Source organism: Nycticebus coucang, chromosome 18 (genome assembly GCF_027406575.1).
Source record: "Nycticebus coucang isolate mNycCou1 chromosome 18, mNycCou1.pri, whole genome shotgun sequence".
Classification (NCBI taxonomy): domain Eukaryota; kingdom Metazoa; phylum Chordata; class Mammalia; order Primates; family Lorisidae; genus Nycticebus; species Nycticebus coucang.
In genome coordinates, this window is record NC_069797.1 from 38,118,124 (window position 1) to 38,143,424 (window position 25,301).

Below are 25,301 nucleotides of genomic sequence, written 5' to 3' on the forward strand. Positions count from 1 at the left end.
CTCCTGGCAAATTTCTGGACTGCAAGACCTCAAGAAAATGGAGGAAGTCTCGTTCACTCCCCAGGTAAAGATAAAAAAGTATTCAGTAACTTTTTAAAATTTTTTTATTTTATTATTAAATCATAGCTGTGTACAATACGATCATGGGGCACCATACGCTGGTTTTATGGACCATTTGACATATTTTCATCACACTAACTTCTTGCTTGACTAACTTCCCTGAGAAACAGACCGGGAAGTACCAACTGTCCTCAAACTGACCTTTAAGAAATACCAGGGGGGGTGGGGGGGTAGATATTAGAACAAAGATGTATGACATATAGCTAACTAACTGCAAAATTCTGCTTCTGGGGTGGTGCCTGTGGCTCAAGTACTAAGGCACCAACCCCATATACTGGAGGCCCCAGCCAAAAACTGCAAAAAAAAAAAAAAAAAAATCTGCTTCTGTACAATGCCTGCTTGCTATCCCACCCAAATGCACCTGGACAGCCTGTGTGCCAACAAGGATGCAGACCAAGCCTTAAAATCCCAACTTCTTAAGCACTTGGGGCTGCTCTCAGAAACCCCAGGTTGGGACACTGAGGCAGTCGCTGGCCAGCTCTTCAATAAAAGGACCCTGCTGTAAATTTGGCCTGCTTGGCATGTGGTCTTTGTGGAACTCCTGGGCACAACAGTTGCTGCTGAAACACTCTATATTTCAAATGACTATATTACACTAAAAATGTGTTAGTAGTAGTTTAATACATTGTATGATGGGATTTATTTTAAAAGCAGTTAAAACTAGAAGTGATGACTAGAAAAGTAAAGTCGTGTTTTGTCAGATTCTGAGGAAGAAGCTTGCATTTTAAAGATTTTGTAAGTTGCTAGTGCTGGTCCAATTCCATTCGAGGTTTTCCTTTTCCAAAACCAGATAAAACACCAGCATTATTCTTTTATCTTACATTTTGGTCTACAAATGTGAAAGGAAGAGGGAAGAGGTTTTACAGGAAATAAATGGAAAGGGGGTAAGAAAAGATGTCGGAGCAAGTAAGAAAAAGATACAGGTGTTCCTGAGAGAAAGAAATGACCAGTTGCTGAAATTGATTCAGAAAGATAAGGAGAAGGGCTGAATAATTAGGCCTTCCTTCAAGAAAGTAAAGCGGTGGTGGAAAGAAACATCCAGGGTTAATTGGATTTTTGCACCAGGTATGGCTACTGAAAGTAGATAATGTGCTTGCTGTATGGAATATCTATCTTCTTCTAAGTGGGTAGAAGAAAGCAAGAAACAGTGAATTATTGATTGTGTTCACCAGAAATGAGTAAATTAGGTGTTGATACTTTGGGGACCATTGAACTTTCCCCAAATCCCAATGAAAAAACCTTCCTGCCACCCCACCAAATTCATCTTTTATTGCTAGTCCCCATTCTTCAACCTGGTTTATCCTCCACCATGAGCTGGATCCATTCCATCGTGGTGAACTGCCTCAGTTGGTTATCTTCGACACACCAGGAATCAGGGTTTTCCGCAAACACTGCACAGCAGAATCGCTCCACTCTGAGTGCACAAACATATCCACAAAGACTTTTCTTTCCCTCAGAAAATTCCCAGACTTGAAGGAATTTGCATGAGTATTTTATCTCACTCGGTTTCATACAGAAGTGATGGATGGGCAGTTTCTTAATGCACTCTTTTATTTCATTTTCTAATTTATGAAGATCACTCGTTTCTGCTTTAAAGCCAATTATTTCCTTATTCTCATTCAAACCAATGAACAAATATCCTCCATCAGTATTTGCAAATGCAGAAACATATCGAGGGAGAATCTCTTTAATTCGTTGTAACAATTTTCCTGTTGAGAAGTCTTTCATTTCAACATGTGTGGATTCAGTAAAGTTTACTTTTTCTCTATGCTCAAGTTCTGTACGGTTGAAAAAGTCATCAGCCAAAGCCTCTATGTGACTTTCTTCTTGTACACCATCTATACAAGGCCTCTTTGCAGGCAATCGTGGTCTTACATCCGATCTCCCTTGAGTTTTTTTCATGTCTTTGAGGAATTCCAGTGCAGCAGTTGCATCCAGGGTCTCTGTAGTTGTTACATCTCTTTTGTACAAATTGGTGTTCAAGGTGATGATCCGCAGACCAGATGTTTCCGAGCTCCATGATTTCACAAAAATCAGAAAGTTGTCTCCCTTTTGTACCATATCTAGGTATTCAGATACAAATGATGGAATGTGTCTAAAAGAATTTTCCAAATCTAGTCCTACTCCATCTTGGCAATAATTATAGTCTTTATTTTCAATTTCAGCCTTGATCACTCCCCCTCCAGAGTTGAGCAGAGCACACGTAGCGTGTAAGACATTATCATTCTGCTTCTTTCTCAGTTGACAATTTTTCATTTTTTTTCTATTTTTCTCTCCAAGAACGACTGTTCCCACATATAGAAGCAGCTCAGCATATTCAGTTTCCACATCAATGCTGATGTCCATTTTCCCAGTGGTTATGCAGTTTACAAGCAGAAATTCTTTCCTATAAAATAAACAGAGCCATTAGAACAGGACCTCAGATCTCTGAGTGTTCTCCATATATCTTTCCAAAAGGAATGTATTAATTTGCATTCCCACCAGCAGTGCAAAAGTGTTCCCTTTTCTCCACATCCACGCCGGGATCTGCCATTCAATCCTGTAATCCCTCTACTGGGCATATACCCAGAAGACCAAAAATCACATCATAACAAAGATATTTGTATTAGAATATTTATTGCAGCCCTATTCATAATTGCTAAGTCATGGAAAAAGCCCAAGTGCCCATCAATCCACGAATGGATTAATCAATTGTGGTATATGTACACCATGGAATATTATGCAGCTTTAAAAAAAGATGGAGACTTTACCTCTTTCATGTTTACATGGATGGAGCTGGAACATATTCTTCTTAGTAAAGTGTCTCAAGAATGGAAGAAAAAGTACCCAATGTACTCAGCCCTACTATGAAACTAATGTAGGACCTTCACATGAAAGCTATAACCCAGTTACAACCTAAGAATAGGGAGAAGGGGGAAAGGGAGGGGTGGGAGGGGGGAGGTAGGTGGAGGGAGGGGGATTAATGGGATTACACCTGCAGTGCATCTTACAAGGGAATATGTGAATCCTAGTAAAAGTGGAATGTAAAGGTCTTAGCAAAATAACTAAGAAAATGCCACGAAGGCTATGTTAACTAGTGTGATGAAAATGTGTCAAACGGTCTATGAACCAAGTGTATGGTGCCCCATGATCATACTAATGTACACAGCTATGATTTAATAAAGAAATAAAAAATAAATAAATAAATAATAATAAAAAAAATTTAGGAAGAAATGACATCTTTTACCTTTCCTGTTTGAGAGCATGGCATTCCCATCCGTAAATTCTGACATTCTTTTAGATCACTTAGCATACACTTTTACAGTTTTGTCTCAGAGTCACATACATGTTTATTGAATTTTCCTTATGTAACATAATGCAAGTGGGAGCTGGTTTTGCATCACATTTTCTAAGGGAATTAGATTTGTATTCTCAGTATATAAGAAACTTACTGATTTTATGCATTTATTTTGTAATTGATCACTTTATTGAAATTGCTTATTATTTGTAATAGTTTTTCAGTTGATTATTTTGAATTTTTAAGAATATCTGCAAATAACATTAAACTTGCCTTCTCATTTAGAGTAAAAAAAATAATAATAAAAAAAAGAATTCAATTTCTAAAGGAAAAAAAAAGAACAGGACCTCAGCAGGAAAGGCAGCAAATCCCATACTGGGAAGCAAACATTGCAAAACGCTTTGCTGTATATATCCCACTCACTGTCCTGCTAAATATGCAGGTATGAGGTAGCTTTGGGGGCCAAATTTTGAGCTAAGGCACTCCTACTTACTTTTAAAATGTGTCACTATAGTTTTACATGTTCCTTTTCTAATTATTTTCATCTCACCTTTACCTGTCCTTTATCTTTTTTCTAACCCCCAAATTGTTTTCTTTCTCCTTTCCTTAAATAAATCCTTTGAAGAGAGTCTATGTTTTTGGTTTTGTCAGTGAACTAGGTTTTCTTAAGTTAGATATATGTCTACTTTTCTTTTCTTTTTATCTCAATAATTTCAGCTTTTGGCGGCACCCATATCTCAGGGAGTTGGGCGCCAGCTACATATACCCAGGCTGGCGGGTTCAAACCTGGCCCGGGCCAGCTAAACAACAGTAACAACTGCAACGCAAAAATAGCTGGGCGTTGTGGAGGGTGCCTGGAGACCCAGCTACTTGGGAGGCTGAGGCAAGAGAATCACTTAAGATCAAGAGTTTGAATTTGCTGTGAGCTGTGATGCCACGACACTCTACCAAGGTGACTTAGTAAAACTCTGTCTCAAAAAATAATTATAACAATAATAATTTCAGCTTTTATGTTCATTAATTATCTACTTTTATGGGCAATTCTGGAAATTTTCCAGTTGGGTTCCTAGGACATCCAGAAATATGCAATGTTAATTATTTTTCCTTCTTATAAGACTAGATTCACAAATTTTGGCCATTTGTCTTAAGAAAGTTGGGGCAAGTTAGTTTGCTCATTTCCTCTCAAATATCTACATATTTTTAACAAAGTAAAATTCTTTTTTTTTTAATTTTGGTGGGGGCGCTGACAGGTGTGGAAATGCTCAGTGGTTCAGTTGGTGCTCAATGCAGGATGAGAAAAGAATTTCTCTAGGCTAAGATTAGGATATAAAAGTGTAAGTTTATTTTATATTAGAGAGAGGGACGAGAGTTGGAGAGGAAGAAATGAGACAGAAAGAGAAGAGAGCAGAGAGCAGGAACTGAGGAAAGGGAAGTGGGTGGTGGGGAGGGAGGAAAGGAGTGAAAGAATGGCAGCACCCCAAAGAAAGACAGGAAAAACTCCTGCCAGGAAAAATTTTTTTTTTTTTTTTGGTGGCTGAATAATTTTCTTTCTTTTTTTTTCTTATTAAATCATAGCTGTGTACATTGATATGATCATGGGGCATCATTCACTAGCTTCACAGACCGTTTACCAAGTTTCACATATACCCTTGTAAGATACACCGCTGGTGTAATCCCACCAATCTCCTTCCCTCTACCCATCCCCCTCCCTTTCCCCCTTCCCCCTATTCTTAGGTTGTAACTGGGTTATAGCTTTCATGTGAAAACCCTAAATTAGTCTCATAGTAGGGCTGAGTACATTGGGTACTTTCTCTTCCATTCTTGAGATACTTTACTAAGAAGAATATGTTCCAGCTCCATCCATGTAAACATGAAAGAGGTAAAGTCTCCATCTTTCTTTAAGGCTGCATAATATTCCATGGTGTACATATACCACAATTTATTTTTTTATTTTTTTTATACCACAATTTATTAATCCATTCATGGATCGATGGGCACCTGGGCTTCTTCCATGACTTAGAAATTATGAATTGGGCTGCAATAAACATTCTGGTACCAATATCTTTGTTATGATGTGATTTTTGGTCTTCTGGGTATATGCCCAGTAGAGGAATTACAGGATTGAATGGTAGATCTATTTTCAGATCTCTAAGTGTTCTCCATATCTCTTTCCAAAAGGAATGTATTAATTTGCATTCCCACCAGCAGTGCAAAAGTGTTCCCTTTTCTCCACATCCGCGCCAACATCTCTGGTCTTGGGATTTTGTGATATAGGCTAGTCTCACTGGAGTTAGATGGTATCTCAAAGTAGTTTTGATTTGCATTTCTCTGATGATTAAAGAGGATGAGCATTTTTTCATATGTCTGAAGGCTGCACACCTGTCTTCTTCAGAGAAGTTTCTCTTCAAATCCCTTGCCCAGCCTGCGATGGGATCCCTTGTTCTATTCTTGCTAATGTGTTTGAGTTCTCTGTGGATTCTGGTTATTAAACTTTTGTTGGAGACATAACCTACAAATATCTTCTCCCATTCTGAGGGCTGTTTGCTTGCTTTACTTACTGTGTTCTGGGCTGTGCAGAAGCTTTTTAGTTTGATCAAGTCCCAGTAGTGTATTTTTGAAGCTGCTTCAATTGCCCGGGGGGGTCCTCCTCATAAAATACTCGCCCATCCCGATTTCTTCAAGGGTTTTCTCTGCACTCTCCTCTAGTATTTTTATAGTTTCATGTCTTAAGTTTAAATCTTTGATCCAGTGAGAGTCTATCTTAGTTAATGGTGAAAGGTGTGGGTCCACTTTCAGTCTTCTACAGGTTTCCAGCCAGTTCACCCAGCACCATTTGTTAAATAGGGAATCTTTTCCCCACTGAATGTTTTTAATTGGCTTGTCAAAGATTAAATAACGGTAAGTAGCTGGATTCATCGCTTGGTTCTCTATTCTGTTCCAGACATCTACTTCTGTGTTTTTGTGCCAATACCATGCTGTTTTGATCACTATTGATTTGTAGTATAGTCTGAGGTCTGGTAGCGTAATTCCTCCTGCTTTGTTTTTATTTCTGAGTAATGTCTTGGCTATTCGAGGTTTTTTCTGATTCCATATAAAATGAAGTATTGTTTTTTCCAGATCTTTAAAGTATGACAGTGGAACTTTAATAGGGATTGCATTGAAATTATATATTGCTTTGGGTAGTGTAGACATTTTAACAATATTGATTCTTCCCAGCCATGAGCATGGTATGTTTTTCCATTTGTTAATATTTTCAGCTATTTCTTTTCTTAGAGTTTCATAGTTCTCTTTATAGAGATCTTTCATGTCCTTTGTTAGATAAATTCCCAAATATTTCATCTTCTTTGGCACTACTGTGAATGGCATAGAGTCCTTAACTGTTTTTTCAACTTGACTGTTGTTGGTATATATAAAGGCTACCGATTTATGAATGTTGATTTTGTAACCTGAGACGCTGCTGTATTCCTTGATCACTTCTAAGAGTTTTGTAGTAGAGTCCCTAGTGTTTTCCAGATATACTATCATATCATCCGTGAAGAGTGAAAGTTTGATCTCTTCTGACCCTATGTGGATACCCTTGATCGCCTTTTCTTCCCTAATTGCAGTGGCTAAAACTTCCATTACAATGTTAAAAAGCAATGGAGACAATGGGCAGCCTTGTCTGGCTCCTGATCTGAGTGGAAACGATTCCAATTTAACTCCATTCAATATGATATTGGCTGTGGGTTTGCTGTAGATGGTGTCTATCAGTTTAAGAAATGTCCCCTCTATATCGATTTTCTTAAGTGTTCTGATCATGAAGGGATGCTGGATATTATCAAAAGCTTTTTCTGCATCGATTGAGAGAATCATATGGTCTTTGTTTTTTAATTTGTTTATGTGCTGGATTACACTTATAGATTTATGTATATTGAATCAGCCTTGAGATCCTGGGATAAAACCGACTTGGTCATGATGCATAATTTGTTTGATGTGTTGCTGGATTCTGTTTGTTAGGATCTTGTTGAATATTTTTGCATCTATAGTCATTAGTGATATCGGTCTATAATTTTCTTTTCTTGTTGGGTCTTTCCCTGGTTTGGGGATCAGGGTGATATTTGCTTCATAGAGCGTGTTGGGTAGTCTTCCTTCTTTTTCTGCCTTTTGGAACAGGTTAAGTAATATAGGTACTAATTCCTCTTTAAAGGTTTGGTAGAATTCAGACGTGAAACCATCTGGTCCCGGGCTTTTCTTTTTAGGGAGGTTTTGTATGGTTGATGCTATTTCTGAACTTGATATGGGCCTGTTCAACATTTCCACTTGATTCTGGCTAAGTCTTGGAAGATGACGTGCTTCCAAGTATTGGTCAATTTCCTTCAGATTTTCATATTTCTGAGAATAAAGTTTCTTGTAATATTCATTAAGGATTTTTTGGATTTCTGAGGAGTCTGTTGTTATTTCATCTTTCTTGTTTCTGATTGATGAGATTAGAGATTTCACTCTTTTTTTCCTGATTAGGTTGGCCAAAGGTTTATCTATTTTATTGACCTTTTCGAAAAACCAGCTTTTTGATTTATTGATCTCTTGTATTATTCTTTTGTTTTCAATGTCATTTAATTCTGCTCTAATTTTGGTTATTTCTTTTCTTCTACTGGGTTTGGGGTTGGAATATTCTTCCTTTTCCAGTTGCTTGAGATGTCCCATTCAGTTGTTAGCTTCCTCTCTTTCCGTTCTCCTGAGGAAGGCTTGCAGTGCTATAAATTTCCCTCTTAGAACTGCCTTTGCGGTGTCCCAGAGGTTCTGATAGTTTGTGTCTTCATTGTTGTTTTGTTCCAAAAAACTGGCGATTTCTTTCTTAATCTCATCTCTGACCCAGCTATCAATCAGCATAAGGTTATTTAACTTCCATGTTTTTGTATGAGTATGCAGATTCCTGTTGTTACTCAGCTCAAGTTTTATTCCATGGTGGTCCGAGAAGATGCATGGAATAATTTCTATTCCTTTAAATTTACTGAGGTTAGACTTGTGACCTAAGATGTGATCGATTTTGGAGTAAGTTCCATGGGCTGATGAGAAGTATGTGTATTCAGTTTTGTTGGGATGAAATGTTCTGTAGATGTCTGCTAAATCCAAACGTGGGATGGTTAGGTTTAAATCTAAGATTTCTTTGCTCAGCTTCTTGTTGGAGGATCGATCCAACACTGCCAAAGGAGTGTTGAAATCTCCAACAATTATGGAGCTGGAGGAAATCAAGTTGCTCATGTCCGTTAGAATTTCTCTTATAAATTGAGGTGCATTCTGGTTGGGTGCATAGATATTAATAATTGAGATCTCATCATAGTGAGTATTACCCTTAACAAATATGAAGTGACCATTCTTGTCCTTCCTTACTTTTGTTGGTTTAAAGCCTATTGTATCTGCAAATAAAATTGCAACACCTGCTTTTTTCTGATTACCATTTGCCTGAAATATGGACAACCATCCTTTCACCCTGAGTCTGTATTTCTCTTTTAGGTTAAGATGTGACTCTTGTATGCAACAGATATCTGGCCTGAGTTTTTGTATCCAGTCAGCTAACCTATGCCTCTTTAGAGGACAGTTTAAGCCGTTCACATTAATGGAGAATATTGATAAGTGTGGTGAAGTTTTGGGTATTGAGTTTTTCAAAAGTCCAGTGGGCATTTTTAATCCTTTCGCCAGTGTGGAAATCGGAGTTTGATCCGAAGTTTCTGAGTGAGTTTACTTTTGTGGTATAGGATTGGGTCGGTCATTATGGAGGATAGGTCTGAGAATGTCCTGAAGAGCTGGTTTACTTATGGCAAATTTCTTCAACATAAGAATGTCATTAAAGTATTTAATTTATCCATCAAAAATGAAACTCAGTTTAGCTGGATACAAGATCCGGGGTTGAAAGTTATTTTGCTTTAGGAGATTAAAAGTCGATGACCACCCTCTTCTGGCTTAAAAAGTTTCAGCAGAGAGATCTGCAGTCATTCTAATATTCTTCCCTTTGAAGGTAATGGTTTTCTTTCTCCTGGCAGCTGTGAGGATTTTCTCCTTCATATTAACTTTAGTGAAGTTAATTATGATATGCCTTGGGGATGTCTTATTGGGGTTGAGTCATGCTGGGGTTCTGAAGCTGTCCGCTATCTGAATTTCAGAATCTCTAGGCATGTCTGGAAAATTCTCTTTCATAATTTCATGCAGAAGGGCCTCTGTGCCCAGCGAGGCCACTTCATCTGTTTCTGGAACTCCTGTGATTCGGATATTCACCTTCTTCGAATTATCCCAGAGCTCTCTGAGAGAGTGATCCATTTTTGCTCTCCATTTCTCTTTCTCTTTGAGAGTTTGGGAGCATTCAAAGGCTTTATCTTCGATGTCAGAAATCCTTTCTTCTGCTTGCTCCATTCTGTTACTGAGTGATTCTACTGTATTTATCATATCTTTGAGGGCTGCAAATTCTTGCTTCAGTGTGTCTAAGTCTTTGGTGGTTTTGTCTTTAAATTCGTTAAATTCTTGAGACAACTTTTGAATTTCTCCTCGAATTCCTAATTCCACTTTGTTAATCTTGTCTGCAATCCAAATTCTGAATTCAATTTCTGACATCTCAGCTAGTTGTTTATGAATGGGATCTTCAATTGCATCTGCCATATCTTTCCATGGGGGGTTGATCTATTCTGGTTAGTCATGTTACCAGAGTTTTTCTGCTGATTCCGCCCCATGGTTGTTTTACTCCCTCTGATTTTTTCCCCTGGGGCTTTGTCGAGGGCCCGTAGCTTTGTTGAGGGCCCGTACAGTGTTGTGGCCTGAGAAACTGGGGCCCTGTCTGGTGTGGTGGGGCTAAATGGTTCTGCCTTGTTTTCAGCTGGTTTCTGTTCCACCCTAGTGAAACAGATACTTTGTACTGAAGTCTCAGCTGTGGAGAAATATCAGCAATTAAGTCACCCTGCCCCCCACTGGCAAAAAATTGGAAAAGAAAAATCAAACCTTCCTACCACCGTGCACCTAGGGCACCACCTGATTTGTCCTCAGGTGATTGGTTCAGTTCAAAAATGTCCAAATCAATTGTCTCAGTCTGCACCTGTCTCGGGTGAGAGAGTTTAAGAGGTCTCTGAGAACTGGATCACAGGGGTCTGGTGACTACTCTGGTGTGGCTTGTTCCAGTGCTGCGTGGAGTCAGGAGAAGCCACCCAGCCTATAAATCAGTCTGGGAAGGTTGCTGCCTCCTTCCCCACCTTGCACCACTTCACGCCCAGTCACTGATAGCCCTGCAGTTGGCTGACCCAGTTGCCTGTAGTGAATCGGTACTCCAGGAGTTTGTACCTGCCTGAATCACAAGGAAGTCTGCCAGGCTGCTGCACTCTGCCTCTCTCCAGCAGGACGAGGTGAGACCTGACAACCTCGGGCGCTAGATGAAGGTTGAGGGGTTTTCACTCAGGTCCAGTCTCGCCCCTGATTAATGTTACTGACAGAACAGAACAGAACAACTCTGCAGTTCCCCTATTGAAGAGAAACTGAATTGAGTTCAAATCAGCTTGTCTTTGCTCTTGTATTGTCTATAGGCTGACGATCCCCTGAGGGCCAGGTGCGTCTTAGGTTTAGTAAAGCGGACCTCTGGGTCAGCCCCGCCCTGGGAGTTTCCCTGGTTTGCAAGTCAAGTCGGAGTTGCCTCAGGCAAACTCAGCGTCTCTGGTTGCCCAGGGAGACAGGGGGTGTGGCTTCAGAATATTCGGTAGTGAGCCATATTGCTGGCAAAAGAGGGCTGCTGCCTTATGGCTCAGGCAACCGTTGCTCCGGTGTAGCTCCCCTCCGGGCAACCGTCCTCTCTCCGCTCCCATATCCCAGAGTCTGCACTGACCGGCTGCAGCCCAGCACTGTCTACACCCCTCCAGCAATTGCCCAAGAGTCTGGACCCCTGGGGGACAGGCCTCCAGACCTTGGAGCGAGAGCAGAGGGGAGCGCGGGGAGCGCTGGAAGCCTGGGGTTGAGGGCAGAGAACACACACAGCTTTACACAGTTTTATGCCTGGCCGTATTGTCACCAAAAGATGGCTGTCGCACTGTGCCTCAGGGAACAGCCACTCTGGTGCAGTCCCCTCTCCACCGACCGACCGGGATTGGCCTCCAGACCCCAGTGTGAGCGAAGGGGAGCGCTGGGAGCTCAGAATTCCAGGTAGAGACTATATACAGTTTACACAGTTTTATGCCTGGCAGGAGGACGCTGTGGCACCCTAGTAGGGGAGGTAGGTCCAGTTTTTAGAGGGTCTCTCCTGGGAGTGTAGTGGGAGGACCTTTGAACTCTGACCAGTTGTTTGTGGGGCACTCTGAGCCGTTCTCATGGGGGAGGGGACTCCCGTCTGCTTGGTGATGGATTTTGTACCTTTTGTTTGTATCCTCGTGGTCGCAGCTCGCCTCAGTGGGGTTGACGTGCGTTCTACAACCTTCTCTCTTAGTGCAGCTCAAATCCACCAGGTTACTTGCTGAATTTTTGTCCTTTAACTCTCCTTCTGAATGGGAGCCTCTATGGAAAGCTGGCTTCAGTCAGCCATCTTGTCTCCTCCCCCCCGGAAAATTCTTACATACAAATGACTAGTGCTATAGTTAGAGTGTTTGTGTCCCTCCAAACCCCCAAGGTGATGGGGTCTTTGGGTGGTGATTAGGTCATAAGGATGGTGCTCTACATGAGTAGACCCAGCTGAGCCCAATCACAGAATCAGGACAAAATATAATATTCAAAGATATTTTGGCACTAGCAGTGTGATCCATAGCAAGAAAGATGAGCAGTCTGCTTCAAGCAGTGAGATTCCAAGGAGACTTCAGAAAGCCAAGACAGTATAAAGGAAAATACGAAGAAAAGACTTGTTAGATATTATTAAAAGCACAAAAGTTGAATTAAGCACAGTAAGTGTATAGACCACAAAGTCACCCAAGAGAGGACCACTTAAAAGTTTGGGGACTATAATTGGCAGGCTTCAAAGAACTACAGAACATGCCAAGAAGAGAAATGAGACCCTGGGTCCTGAGCTGGTGGCAGCTGCATCTGCTGTTGACAAGCAGATGACTAAGTCAGAACTGCTTAGGCAGCTCCAACAGCATGAGGAAGACTCAAAGGCACAGAAAGATGGAGAGAGACCTAAAATTAATTTTAGTAACATAGTATCAGATACGAAAGTTGCCAGATCAGCTACAGCTGGAGTTAATACAAGACCAGAGCATCAGATGCAATTTGATGAAGGACTTGACAGTTATATTGGCCAAGAGAAGATTACTAATCTTAGAAAAAAGAGAGATTTGTTCAAGGGGAAGAGACTTAATATTTTTGACATTAAGTCATGTACTGAAGAAGCACCTGAGACAGACATATCACCTTCACTTCAGGATGTGGAATTTGCTAAGCAGTTAGCCACAATAACTGCACAGCCCTTTCAGAATGGGTTTGAAGAGATGATCCAGTGGACTACCTAAGGGAAGCTGCGGGAATTCCCTATTAACGATGAAGCAGGTTTTGATGATGATGGCTCAGAATTTCATGAACATATATTTCTGGATAAATACCTGGAGGATTTCCCAAAACAAGTACCAGTTCGCCACTTCATGGAGATGGTGACATGTGGCCTTTCCAGAAACCCATATGTGAGTGTTACACAGAAGGTTGAGCGCATAGAGTGGTTTAGACATTGTTCTAATGAGAAAAGGGACATTTTAAAATAAAGTAGCATACAGTTCAATTAAAATGGAAATTTTTATTGCAAGCTATTAGAAATGGATATAACTAAATAAAATAATTTTATTAAAGTTAAAAAAAAATCAGCGTGGGTGTTTTGTGTCGCCTAATACCACAGCGCCACCTGGTGTCTAGGCAATATATTGCATTATATACCTCTTTCCTTTTGCTTATCGTCTTGGAGCCCCAGCTGGTGTCCAGGTAATATATGGAAATACATATCTTTTTCTTTTTTTTTTCCTTCTCTTTACTCGAAATTTCTTCCCTAGAGTTTTTGTTGTTGTTGTTTGTTTTGTTTTGTTGTATTTTTTTTTATTAAATCATAGCTGTGTACATTAATGCAATCATGGGGTACCATGCACTGGTTTTATACACAATTTGAAATATTTTCATCACACTGGTTAACATAGCCTTTCTGGCTTTTTCTTAGTTATTGTGTTAAAACATTTATATTCTACATTTAGCAAGTTTCACGTGTACCCTTGTAAGATGCACCTAGGTATAACTGGTCCCATCAATTACCCTCCCTCCACCCATTCTCCCCCCCTCTTCCCTCTCCCCTTTCCCCATATTCTTAGGCTATAATTGGGTTATAGCTTTCATATGAAAGCTATAAATTAGTTTCATAGTAGGGATGACCACATTGGATACTTTTTCTTCCATTCTTGAGATACTTTGCTAAGAAGACTATGTTCCAGCTCCATCTATGTAAACATGAAACAGTTAAGGTCTCCATCTTTCTTTAAGGCTGCATAATATTCCATGGTGTACATATGCCACAATTTATTGATCCATTCGTGGGTTGATGGGCAATTGGTCTTCATCCATGACTTAGCAATTATGAATTGGGCTGCAATAAACATTCTGGTACAAATATATTTGTTATAGTGTGATTTTTGGTCTTCTAGATACATACCTAGTAGAGGAATTGTAGGATCGAATGGCAGGTCTATTTTTAGATCTCCATGTGTTCTCCAAACATCTTTCCAAAAGGAATGTATTAATTTGCATTCCCACCAGCAGTGTAAAAGTGTTCCCTTTTCTCCACATCCATGCCAACATCTCTGGTCTTGGGATTTTGTGATATGGGCTAAACTTCCTGGGTTAGATGATATCTCAAAGTGGTTTTGATTTGCATTTCTCTGATGATTAAGGATGATGAGCATTTTTTCATGTCTGTAGGCTGTGTGCCTGTCTTCTTCAGAGAAGTTTCTCTTTGAGTCCCTTGCCCAGCCTGAGATGGGATCACTTGTTCTTTTCTTGCTAATGCGTTTGAATTCTCTGTGGATTCTGGTTATTAAACCTTTGTTGCAAACATACCTACAAATATCTTCTCCCATTCAGAGGGCTGTCTTCTTGCTTTACTTACTGTGTTGTTGGCTGTGCAGAAGCTTTTTAGTTTAATCAGGTCCCAGTAGTGTATTTTTGATGCTACCTCAATTGCCCGGTTTGGTGGAATGTCCTCCTCATAAAATATTCTCCCAGGCTGATTTCTTCAAGAGTTTTCCTGCACTTTCTTCTAGTACTTTTACAGTTTCATGTCTTATGTTTAAATCTTTAATCCAGTGAGAGTCTATCTTAGTTAATGGTGAAAGGTGTGGGTGCAGTTTCAGTATTCTACAGGTCGCCAGCCAGTTCACCCAGCACCATTTGTTAAATAGGGAATCTTTTTCCCACTGAATGTTTTTAATCAGATTGTCAAAGATCAAATAACAGTAACTCGCTGGATTCATCTGTTGGTTCTCTTTTCTGTTCCATACATCTACCTCTCTGTTTTTGTGCCAGTACCATGCTGTTTTGATCACTATCGATTTATAGTATAATCTGAGGTCTGGTAGCATGATTCCTCCTGCTTTGTTTTTATTTTTGAGTAATGTCTTGGCTATTTGAGTTTTTTCTGATTCCATATAAAACAAAGTATTATTTTTTTTTGAGATCTTTAAAGTATGACAGTGGAGCTTTAATAGGGATTGCACTAAAATTGTATATCACTTGGGGTAGTATGCATATTTTAACAATGTTGATTCTTCCCAGCCATGAGCATGGTATGTTTTTCCATTTGTTAACATCTTCAGCTATTTCTTTTCTTAGAGTTTCATAGTTCTCTTTATAGAGATCTTTCACATCCTTTGTTAGATAAACTCCCAAATATTTCATCTTCTTTGGCACTACTGTGAATGGAATAGAGTCCTTGACTATTTTTTCAGCTTGACTATTGTTGGTATATATAAAGGCTACCGATTTATGAGTGTTGATTTTCTAACCTGAAATGCTGCTGTATTCCTTGATCACTTCTAAGAGTTTTGTAGTAGAATCTCTGGTGTTTTCCAGATATACAATCATGTCATCTGCGAAGAGTGAAAGTTTGATCTCTTCTGATCATATATGGATACCCTTGATCTTCTTTTCTTCCCTAATTGTGGTGGCTAAAATGTCCATCACAATGTTAAAGAGTAGTGGAGACAATGGGCAACCATGCATGGGTCCTAATCTGAATGGAAATGACTTTGATTTAAGTCCATTCAATACAATATTGGCTGTGGGTTTGCTGTAGATGGCCTCTATCAGTTTAAGAAATGTCCCTTCTTGGGTGGTGCCTGTGGCTCAAGGAGTAGGGCGCCGGTCCCATATGCCGGAGGTGGCGGGTTCAAACCCAGCCCCGGCCACAAAAAGAAGACATCTTACAGACCAGAAAGGATGGTGACAAAATATTCAAAGTACTGAAAGAAAAGAAACTTGTCAACCAAGAATGCTATACCAATAAATTAAAAAAAAAAAAAAGAAATGTCCCTTCTTGGGCGGCGCCTGTGGCTCAAGGAGTAGGGCGCCAGTCCCATGTGCTGGAGGTGTTGGGTTCAAACACAGCCCCAGCCAAAAAAAAGAAATGTCCCTTCTATACCAATTTTCTTTTTTTTTTTTTTTCTTTTTTTATTGTTGGGGATTCATTGAGGGTACAATAAGCCAGTTACACTGATTACAATTGTTAGGTAAAGACCCTCTTGCAGTCATGTCTTGCCCCCATAAAGTGTGACACACACTAAGGCCCCACCCCCCTCCCTCCATCCCTCTTTCTGCTTCCCACCCCGTAACCTTAATTGTCATTAATTGTCCTCATATCAAGATTGAGTACATAGGATTCATGCTTCTCCATTCTTGTGATGCTTTACTAAGAATAATGTCTTCCACTTCCATCCAGGTTAATACGAAGGATGTAAAGTCTCCATTTTTTTAAATAGCTGAATAGTATTCCATGGTATACATATACCACAGCTTGTTAATCCATTCCTGGGTTGGTGGGCATTTAGGCTGTTTCCACATTTTGGCGATTGTAAATTGAACTGCAATAAACAGTCTAGTACAAGTGTCCTTATGATAAAAGGATTTTTTCCTTCTGGGTAGATGCCCAGTAATGGGATTGCACGATCAAATGGGAGGTCTAGGTTGAGTGCTTTGAGGTTTCTCCATACTTCCTTCCAGAAAGGATGTACTAGTTTGCAGTCCCACCAGCAGTGTAAAAGTGTTCCCTTCTCTCCACATCCACGCCAGCAACTGCAGTTTTGAGATTTTGTGATGTGAGCCATTCTCACTGGGGTTAGATGATATCTCAGGGATGTTTTGATTTGCATTTCTCTAATATATAGAGATGATGAACATTTTTTCATGTGTTTGTTAGCCATTCATCTGTCGTCTTTAGAGAAAGTTCTATTCATGTCTCTTGCCCATTGATATAAGGGATTGTTGGTTTTTCATGTGGATTAATTTGAGTTCTATATAGATCCTGGTTATCAAGCTTTTGTCTGATTGAAAATATGCAAATATCCTTTCCCATTGTGTGGGTTGTCTCTTTGCTTTGGTTATTGTCTCCTTAGCTGTACAGAAGCTTTTCAGTTTAATGAAGTCCCATTTGTTTATTTTTGTTGTTGTTGCAATTGCCATGGCAGTCCTTCATGAAGTCTTCCCCCAGGCCAATATCTTCCAGTGTTTTACCTATGCTTTCTTTGAGGATTTTTATTGTTTCATGCCTTAAATTTAAGTCCTTTATCCATCTTGAATCAATTTTTGTGAGTGGGGAAAGGTGTGGGTCCAGTTTCAGTCTTTTACATGTAGACATCCAGTTCTCCGAACACCATTTATTGAATAGGGAGTCTTTCCCCCAAGGTAAGTTCTTGTTTGGTTTATCGAAGATAAGGTGGTTGTAAGATGTTAGTTTCATTTCTTGGTGTTCAATTCGATTCCAAGTGTCTATGTCTCTGTTTTTGTGCCAGTACCATGCTGTCTTGACCACTATGGCTTTGTAGTACAGACTAAAATCTGGTATGCTGATGCCCCCGGCTTTATTTTTGTTACTAAGAACTGCCTTAGCTATACGGGTTTTTCTCTGGTTCCATACAAAACGCAGAATCATTTTTTCCAAATCTTGAAAGTACGATGTAGGTACTTTGATAGGAATGGCATTGAATAGGTAGATTGCTTTGGGAAGTATAGACATTTTAACAATGTTGATTCTTCCCATCCAGGAGCATGGTATGTTCTTCCATTTGTTAATATCCTCTGCTATTTCCTTTCTGAGGAGTTCATAGTTTTCTTTATAGAGGTCCTTCACCTCCTTCGTTAGGTATACTCCTAGGTATTTCATTTTCTTTGAAACTATGGTGAAGGGAGTTGTGTCCTTAATTAGCTTCTCATCTTGACTGTTATTGGTGTATACAAAGGCTACTGACTTGTGGACATTGATTTTATATCCTGAAACATTACTGTATTTTTTGATGACTTCTAGGAGTCTTGTGGTTGAGTCTTTGGGGTTCTCTAAGTATAAGATCATGTCGTCAGCAAAGAGGGAGAGTTTGACCTCCTCTGCTCCCATTTGGATTCCCTTGATTTCCTTGTCTTGCCTAATTGTATTGGCTAGAACTTCCAGCACTATGTTGAATAGTAAAGGTGACAGAGGACAACCTTGTCTGGTTCCAGTTCTAAGAGGAAAAGCTTTCCAGTTTTACTCCACTCAGTAAAATATTGGCTGTGGGTTTGTCATAGATAGCTTCAATCAGTTTTAGAAATGTGCCACCTATGCCTATACTCTTCAGTGTTCTAATTAGAAAAGGATGCTGGATTTTATCAAATGCTTTTTCTGCATCTATTGAGAGGATCATGTGATCTTTTTTTTTTTGCCTCTGTTAATATGGTGGATAACGTTTATGGACTTACGTATGTTAAACCAGCCTTGCATCCCTGGGATGAAGCCTACTTGATCATGATGAATGACTTTTTTGATGATAAGCTGTAATCTATTGGCTAGGATTTTGTTGAGAATTTTTCCATCTATATTCATGAGTGAGATTGGTCTGAAATTCTCCTTTTTGTTTGGGTCTTTTCCTGGTTTTGGTATCAGGGTGATGTTTGCTTCATAGAATGTGTTGGGGAAGATTCCTTCTTCCTCAGTTTTTTGGAATAATTTCTGCGGTACAGGAATAAGCTCTTCCTTGAAGGTTTGATAGAATTCTGGAGTGAAGCCATCTGGACCAGGGCATTTTTTGGTTGGAAGATTTTTTATTGTTTCTTTGATCTCAGTGCTTGAAATTGGTCTGTTCAGGAGCTCTATTTCTTCTTGGCTGAGTCTAGAGAGAGGATGTGATTCCAAATGTTGATCCATTTCCTTCCCATTGTCAAATTTCTGGGCATAGAGTTTCTGGTAGTGTTCAGAGATGATCTCTTGTATCTCTGTGGGATCAGTTGTTATTTCCCCTTTATCGTTTCTGATTGAGGTTACTAGAGATTTTACTTTTCTATTTCTAGTTAGTCTGGCCAATGGTTTATCTATTTTATTTATTTTTTCAAAAAACCAACTCCTTGTTTCATTAATTTTCTGAATGATTCTTTTGTTTTCAATTTCATTGATCTCTGATTTGATTTTGGATATTTCTTTTCTTCTACTGAGTTTAGGCTTAGATTGTTCTTCTTTTTGCAATTCCATAAGATCTCTTGTGAGATTGTTGATGTGCTCTCTTTCTGTTTTTCGAATGTAGGCATCTAAAGCGATGAATTTTCCTCTCAAAACTGCTTTTGCAGTATCCCACAGGTTTTGGTAGCTTGTGTCTTCATTGTTGTTATGCTCAAGGAAGTTAATGATTTCCTGTTTTATTTCTTCCTGCACCCATCTGTTATTCAACAGAAGATTGTTTAAAGTCCATGCCTTTGGGTGGGGTCGAGCATTTTTGTTAGAGTTGAGTTCCACCTTTAGTGCCTTATGGTCTGAAAAGATACAAGGTAAAATTTCAATTCTTTTGATTCTGTTGATATTTGTATTTGTGTCCCAATATGATCAATTTTGGAGAATGTTCCATGGGGTGATGAGAAGAATGTATATTCTTTATCTTTGGGGTGGAGTGTTCTATATGCGCCTATCAAGCATAGTTGTTCTAGGGTCTCATTTAAATCTCTTATATCTTTGTTTAATTTCTGTTTAGAGGATCTGTCCAGCTCTGTAAGAGGTGTGTTAAAGTCCCCTGTTATGATGGTGTTATCAGATATCATATTGCTCAGACTGAGTAAGGTCTGCTTCAAGAATCTGGGAGCATTTAAATTGGGTGCATAAATATTTAGAATGGAAATGTCTTCTTGTTGTAGTTTCCCCTTGACCAATATAAAGTGACCATCTTTGTCTTTTTTGACTTTAGTTGCTTTAAATCCACATGTATCTGAAAATAAGATTGCAACTCCTCTTTTCTTCTGAATTCCATTTGCCTGAAAAATTGTCTTCCAACCCTTGACTCGGACCTTTAATTTGTCTTTTGAAGCCAGGTGTGTTTCTTGCAGACAGCAAATGGATGGCTTGTGTTTTTTAATCCAGTCAGCCAATCTATGTCTCTTCAGGGGGAATGCAAGCCATTAACATTTACGGAGATAATTGATAAGTGTGGTAGTATTCTATTCATCTTATCTGGTGAGAGTCCATTGCTTAGTTCTATCTTTTGCATCAGTGTGGAGGTTAGGTTCTGTCCTTTGATTTCTGAGTTCTTACTTTGCTGCTGATCCATTGTGGTGGTCAGTGTGCAGAACAGGTTGAAGTATTTCCTGTAGAGCTGGTCTTGTTGTGGCAAATTTCCTCAATGTTTGTATATCTGTAAATGATTTGATTTCTCCGTCAATTTTGAAGCTTAGCTTAGCAGGGTACAGAATTCTGGGCTGAAAATTGTTCTGTTTAAGTAGATTAAAGGTAGATGACCATTGTCTTCTTGCTTGGAAAGTTTCATTAGAGAAGTCTGCGGTCACTCTGATGGATTTGCCCCTGTAGGTCAACTGGCACTTACTCCTGGCAGCTTGCAGAATCTTTTCTTTTGTCTTGACTTTGGACAGGTTCATCACAATGTGTCTTGGAGAAGCTCGGTTAGAGTTGAGGCGACCTGGGGTCCGATATCCCTCTGAAAGCAGTGTGTCAGAATCTTTGGTGATGTTTGGGAAATTTTCTTTTATAATATTCTCTAGTATGGCTTCCATTCCTCTGGGGCATTCTTCTTCCCCTTCTGGAATTCCTATAACTCGTATGTTGGAACGCTTCATAAAGTCCCATAATTCTGACAGTGAACGTTCTGCTTTCTCTCTCTTCTTTTCTGCCTCTTTTACTATCTGAGTTATCTCAAAAACTTTGTCTTCTACCTCTGAAATTCTTTCTTCTGCATGGTCTAACCTGTTGCTGATACTTTCCATTGCATCTTTAAGTTCCCTAATTGACTGTTTCATTTCCTTCAGCTCTGCTATATCCTTTTTATATTCTTCATATCATTCATCTCTGATTTGATTCTGTTTTTGGATTTCCTTTTGGTTCTTTTCCACTTTATTAGCAGTTTCCTTCATTGTTTCCATCATTTCTTTCATTGTTTTCAACATGTGTATTCTAAATTCCCTTTCTGTCATTCCTAACATTTCTGTATAGGTGGAATCCTCTGCAGTAGCTACCTCATGGTCCCTTGGCGGGGTTGTTCTGGACTGGTTCTTCATGTTGCCTGGAGTTTTCTGCTGATTCTTCCTTATGAGTGATTTCTTTTATCTGTTTCCTTGCCCTAATTTTCCTTTCACTTCCTCTTGCTCTTTAAGTTCTTGTGCCTGTGGAAGTTGTGGGCGGGTTTAGACGGATTGAACACACGCGACCACTTGCCGGTTTTCCACTGTTTTAGTCCTCCTCTTGGGATCCAGAAGTCTCTCGCTGACTCCCTGTATCCTCATAGGAGTGATGATAGGCAGTTCCCACCAGCCAGAGATGCCTGGAGTCCTATCTCCCCAGACTCACGGTGCCCAGATGCAAGGAAGCTGTTACTTGGCTGCCATCTTGCTCCGCCTCTCCTATACCAATTTTCTTAAGTGTTCTGATCATGAAGGGATGCTGGATATTATCAAAAGCTTTTTCTGCATCAATTGAGAGAATCATATGGCCTTTGTTTTTTAATTAGTTTATGTACTGAATTATATTCACAGATTTATGTATATTGAACCAGCCTTGAGACCCTGGGATAAAACCCACTTGGTCACGGGGTATAATTTGTTTGATGTGTTGCTGGATTCTGTTTCTTAGGATCTTGTTGAATATTTTTGCATCAACATTCATTAGTAATATTGGTCTATAATTTTCGTTTATTGTTGGGTCTTTTCCTGGTTTGGGAATCAAAGTGATGTTTGCTTCATAGAATTTGTTGGGTAGGATTCCTTCTTTTTCTATGTTTTGGAAAAGGTTAAGTAATATAGGCACTAGTTCCTTTTTAAAGGAAGAGGAGAATTGATAGAATTCTGATGTGAAGCCATCTAGTCCCAGACTTTTCTTTTTAGGGAGATTTTGTATGGTTGATGCTATTTCAGAACTTGATACAGACCTGTTCAAAATTTCCACTTGATTCTGGCTAAGTCTTGGAAGGTGGCGTGCTTCCAAGTATTGGTCAATTTCCTTCAGATTTTCATATTTCTGAGAATAAAGTTTCTTGTAATATTCATTACAAATGTTTTGAATTTCTGAGGCGTCTCTTGTTATTTCATCTTTGTCATTTCTGATTGATGAAATTAGAGATTTTACTCTTTTTTTCCTGGTTACGTTAACCGAAGGTTTATCTATTTTATTGACCTTTTCAAAAAACCACCTTTTGATTTATTGACCTGTTGTATAATCCTTTTGTTTTCAATTTCATTTAATTCTGCTCTAATTTTGGTTATTTCTTTTCTTCTTCTGGGTTTGGGGTTGGAATGGTCTTCCTTTCCTTCCTTTTCCTTAAGTTGTCAACTTCCTCTGTTTCCATTCTCTTGAGGAAGGCTTGCAGTGCTATAAATTTCCCTCTTAGGACTGCCTTTGCGGCATCCTAGAGGTTCTGAGAATTTGTGTCTTCATTGTCGTTTTGTTCCAAAATTTGGCAATTTCCTTCTTAATCTCATCTATGACCCAGCTATCATTCAACATAAGGTTATTTAGTTTCAACTGCAATCAGTGTAACCTGGCTTATTGTACCCTCAATGAATCCCCAACAATAAAAAAAAAAAAAGGTTACTTAGTTTCCATGTTTTTTGTATGAGTATGCAGATTCCTGTTGTTGCTGAGTTTAACTTTTATTCTATGGTGGTCTGAGATCATGCAAGGAATTTCTATTCTTTTAAATTTACTGAGGTTAGACTTGTCACCTAAGATGTGATCGATTGTGGAGTATGTTCCGTGGGCTGATGAGAAGAATGTGCATTCAGGTTTTTTTTTTTTTTTGATAAAATGTTCTGTAGATATCTGTTAAATCCAAATGTTGAATGATTAAGTTTAAATCTAAAATTTCTTTGCTCGGCTTCTTTCCTGTAAGAAGGATCTATACAACACTTCCAAAGGAGTATTAAAATCTGCAACTGCTATGGAGCTGGAGGAAATCAAGTTGCTTATGTCTGTTAGAGTTTCTCTTATAAATTGAGGCACATTCTTATAAATATTAATAATTGAAATCTCATCATATTGAGTATTACCCTTAACAAGTATGAAATGAACATCCTTATCCTTCCTTACTTTTGTTGGTTTAAAGCCTATTGTATCTGCAAATACAATTGCAACCCCTGCTTTTTTCTGATTTCCATTTGCTTTGAATATAGATGACCATCCCTTCACCCTGAGTCTATATTTATCTTTTAAGGTAAGATGAGATTCTTGTATGGAGCAGATATCTGTCCTGAGTTTTTGTATCCCATCAGACAACCTGTGCCTCTTTAGAGGACAATCTAAGCCATTTACATTAATTGAGAATATTGATAAGCCTAGTAGAATTTTGGGTATTGAGCTTCTCAAAAGTCCAGTGGACAGTTTTAATCCTTTCTCCACTGTGGAAGTTGGAATTTGATCAAAAGTTTCTGAGTGAGTTTACTTTTGCGGTGGAGGATTGTGCTGGTCATTATGGAGGATAGGTCTGAGAATATCCTGGAGAGCTGGGTTAGTTATGGCAAATTTCTTCAACATGTGAATGTCATTAAAGTATTTAATTTCTCCATCATAAATGAAACTCAGTTTAGCTGGATACAGGATTCTGGGTTGAAAGTTATTTTGTTTTAGGTGATTAAAAGTTGATGACCACCCTCTTCTAGCTTGAAAGGTTTCAGCAGAGAGATCTGCAGTCATTCTAATATTCTTCCCCTTGTAGGTTTTCTTATGGTTTTCTTATGTCTGGCTGCTTTGAGAATTTTCTCCTTCATATTAACTTCAGTTAATACTCTGGTTATTCATGTTACTGGATTTTTTCCACTGATTCCGCCCCATGATTATTTTACATAGTTTGACTAGATGAGTAGATAAAGAGAAGTTGGGTTGGGGGCTCCAGGAGCAGTGATTAACCAGCCCTTTGCCAAAACCTGGGACTGGTGTCTGTACCTTTTCCCCAGAGCTTTGCCAAGGACCTGGACAGTGTTACGGCCTGAGAAATTGGGGACCTGCTTGGTGTGGTGGGGCTAAATGCCTCTGTCTTGTTTTCAGCTCGTCTCTGTCCTACCCTAGTGAATCAGTTACTCTGCGTTGAAGTCTCAGCTGTGGAGAAATACCAGCAATTAAGTCACCCCACCCCCCACAGACAACAATTGGAAAAGGAAAATCAAACCTTCCCACAACCACACACCCAAGGTACCACTTGGATAGTCCTCAGGTGATTGGCCCAGTTCAAGAAGTCCTAATCAATTGTCTCAGTCAGTGCTGGTCTCAGGTGGGAGAGTTCAAAAGTTCTCTGGCAACTAGATAGCAGGTGTCTGCTGGCAGCTCAAGTAAACTTGCTCTGGTGCTCCATGAAGTCAGAAGGAACCACCCAGGAAATAAATTAGTCTGGGAAGGTTCATGCCTCCTTCCCCACCTTGCACGTCTGTCACACCCAGTCACTGGTAACCCTGCAGGGCTGTGACCCAGTTCCCTCCAATGAGCAGATGCTCCAGGGGTTTGCACCTGCGTCAGTCACAGGGAAATTGATGTCTCCTCAGCCAGACTGCTGCTCTCTGCCACTATCCGGCAGGGGGAGGTGAGGCCTGACAACCTCGGGTGCTTAATGGAGGCTGGGGCAGTTCACTCAGTTCCAGCCCCAGCCCTGATTGATGTTGCTGACAGAACAGAACAACTTCGCAGAATTTGTTTCTGTCCTGGCTATATTCCCCTATGGATCAGACGCTGTTTGAATTCACAGAAACTGTGACTCAGTCCTGGTCTATCCCGCTGCCCGATCTCGGCAGCAGTTTGTATTGGGGCTGCACAGTTAGCTGTCAGTTCCAGCCTCCGCCAGCCTGCCTTTGTCTCAGCTACGATCCCCTGAGGGCCGGGTGTGTCTTAGGCTCAGTAAAGTGGTCCTCTGGGTCAGCCCCACCCTGGGAGTCTGCCGGCTCTGCATGTGAGTATACTAGTCCCTGTGCCCCACCTAGGCCAGTACCAACTTAGGCATACCCTTTACTCACAGGGCCTGCATTTCTGTCCCAGATCTGTTCCGCCAGTGGCCGCCACCAGAGAAGATGCCTGGCCGCCTCTGGTGCCCAGAGAGATGGAGGTGTGACTTTGGAATATCCAGGGGTGTGAGCCCTATTGTTGCCACTGTGGCTGCTGCTCTGTGCCTCAGGGCACCACCCCTCCTGTATGGTTCCTGCTCAGCTGACTGTCCTCTCCTTACTCCCATGCCACAGGATCAGCACTGACAAGCAGCAGTCCATGCTCTGTCCACACCTCTCAAGTAAA

General features: G+C 39.9%; 1 protein-coding gene and 1 pseudogene across 1 annotated transcript in view; one reads left to right on the plus strand and one right to left on the minus strand.

Annotated features, from left to right (window-relative positions):
- The window catches only part of SLFN12L (schlafen family member 12 like), a 94,734-nt gene that overhangs the window by 4,966 nt on the left and 64,467 nt on the right, over window positions 1-25,301 (minus strand). Inside the window, exon 5 of the mRNA XM_053570744.1 lies at window positions 1,413-2,506. Within this exon, the coding sequence (XP_053426719.1) occupies window positions 1,413-2,506 (1,094 nt within the window). The remainder of the gene's footprint in view (window positions 1-1,412; window positions 2,507-25,301) is intronic.
- LOC128570164 (28S ribosomal protein S31, mitochondrial-like) lies at window positions 3,842-13,107 on the plus strand (annotated as a pseudogene).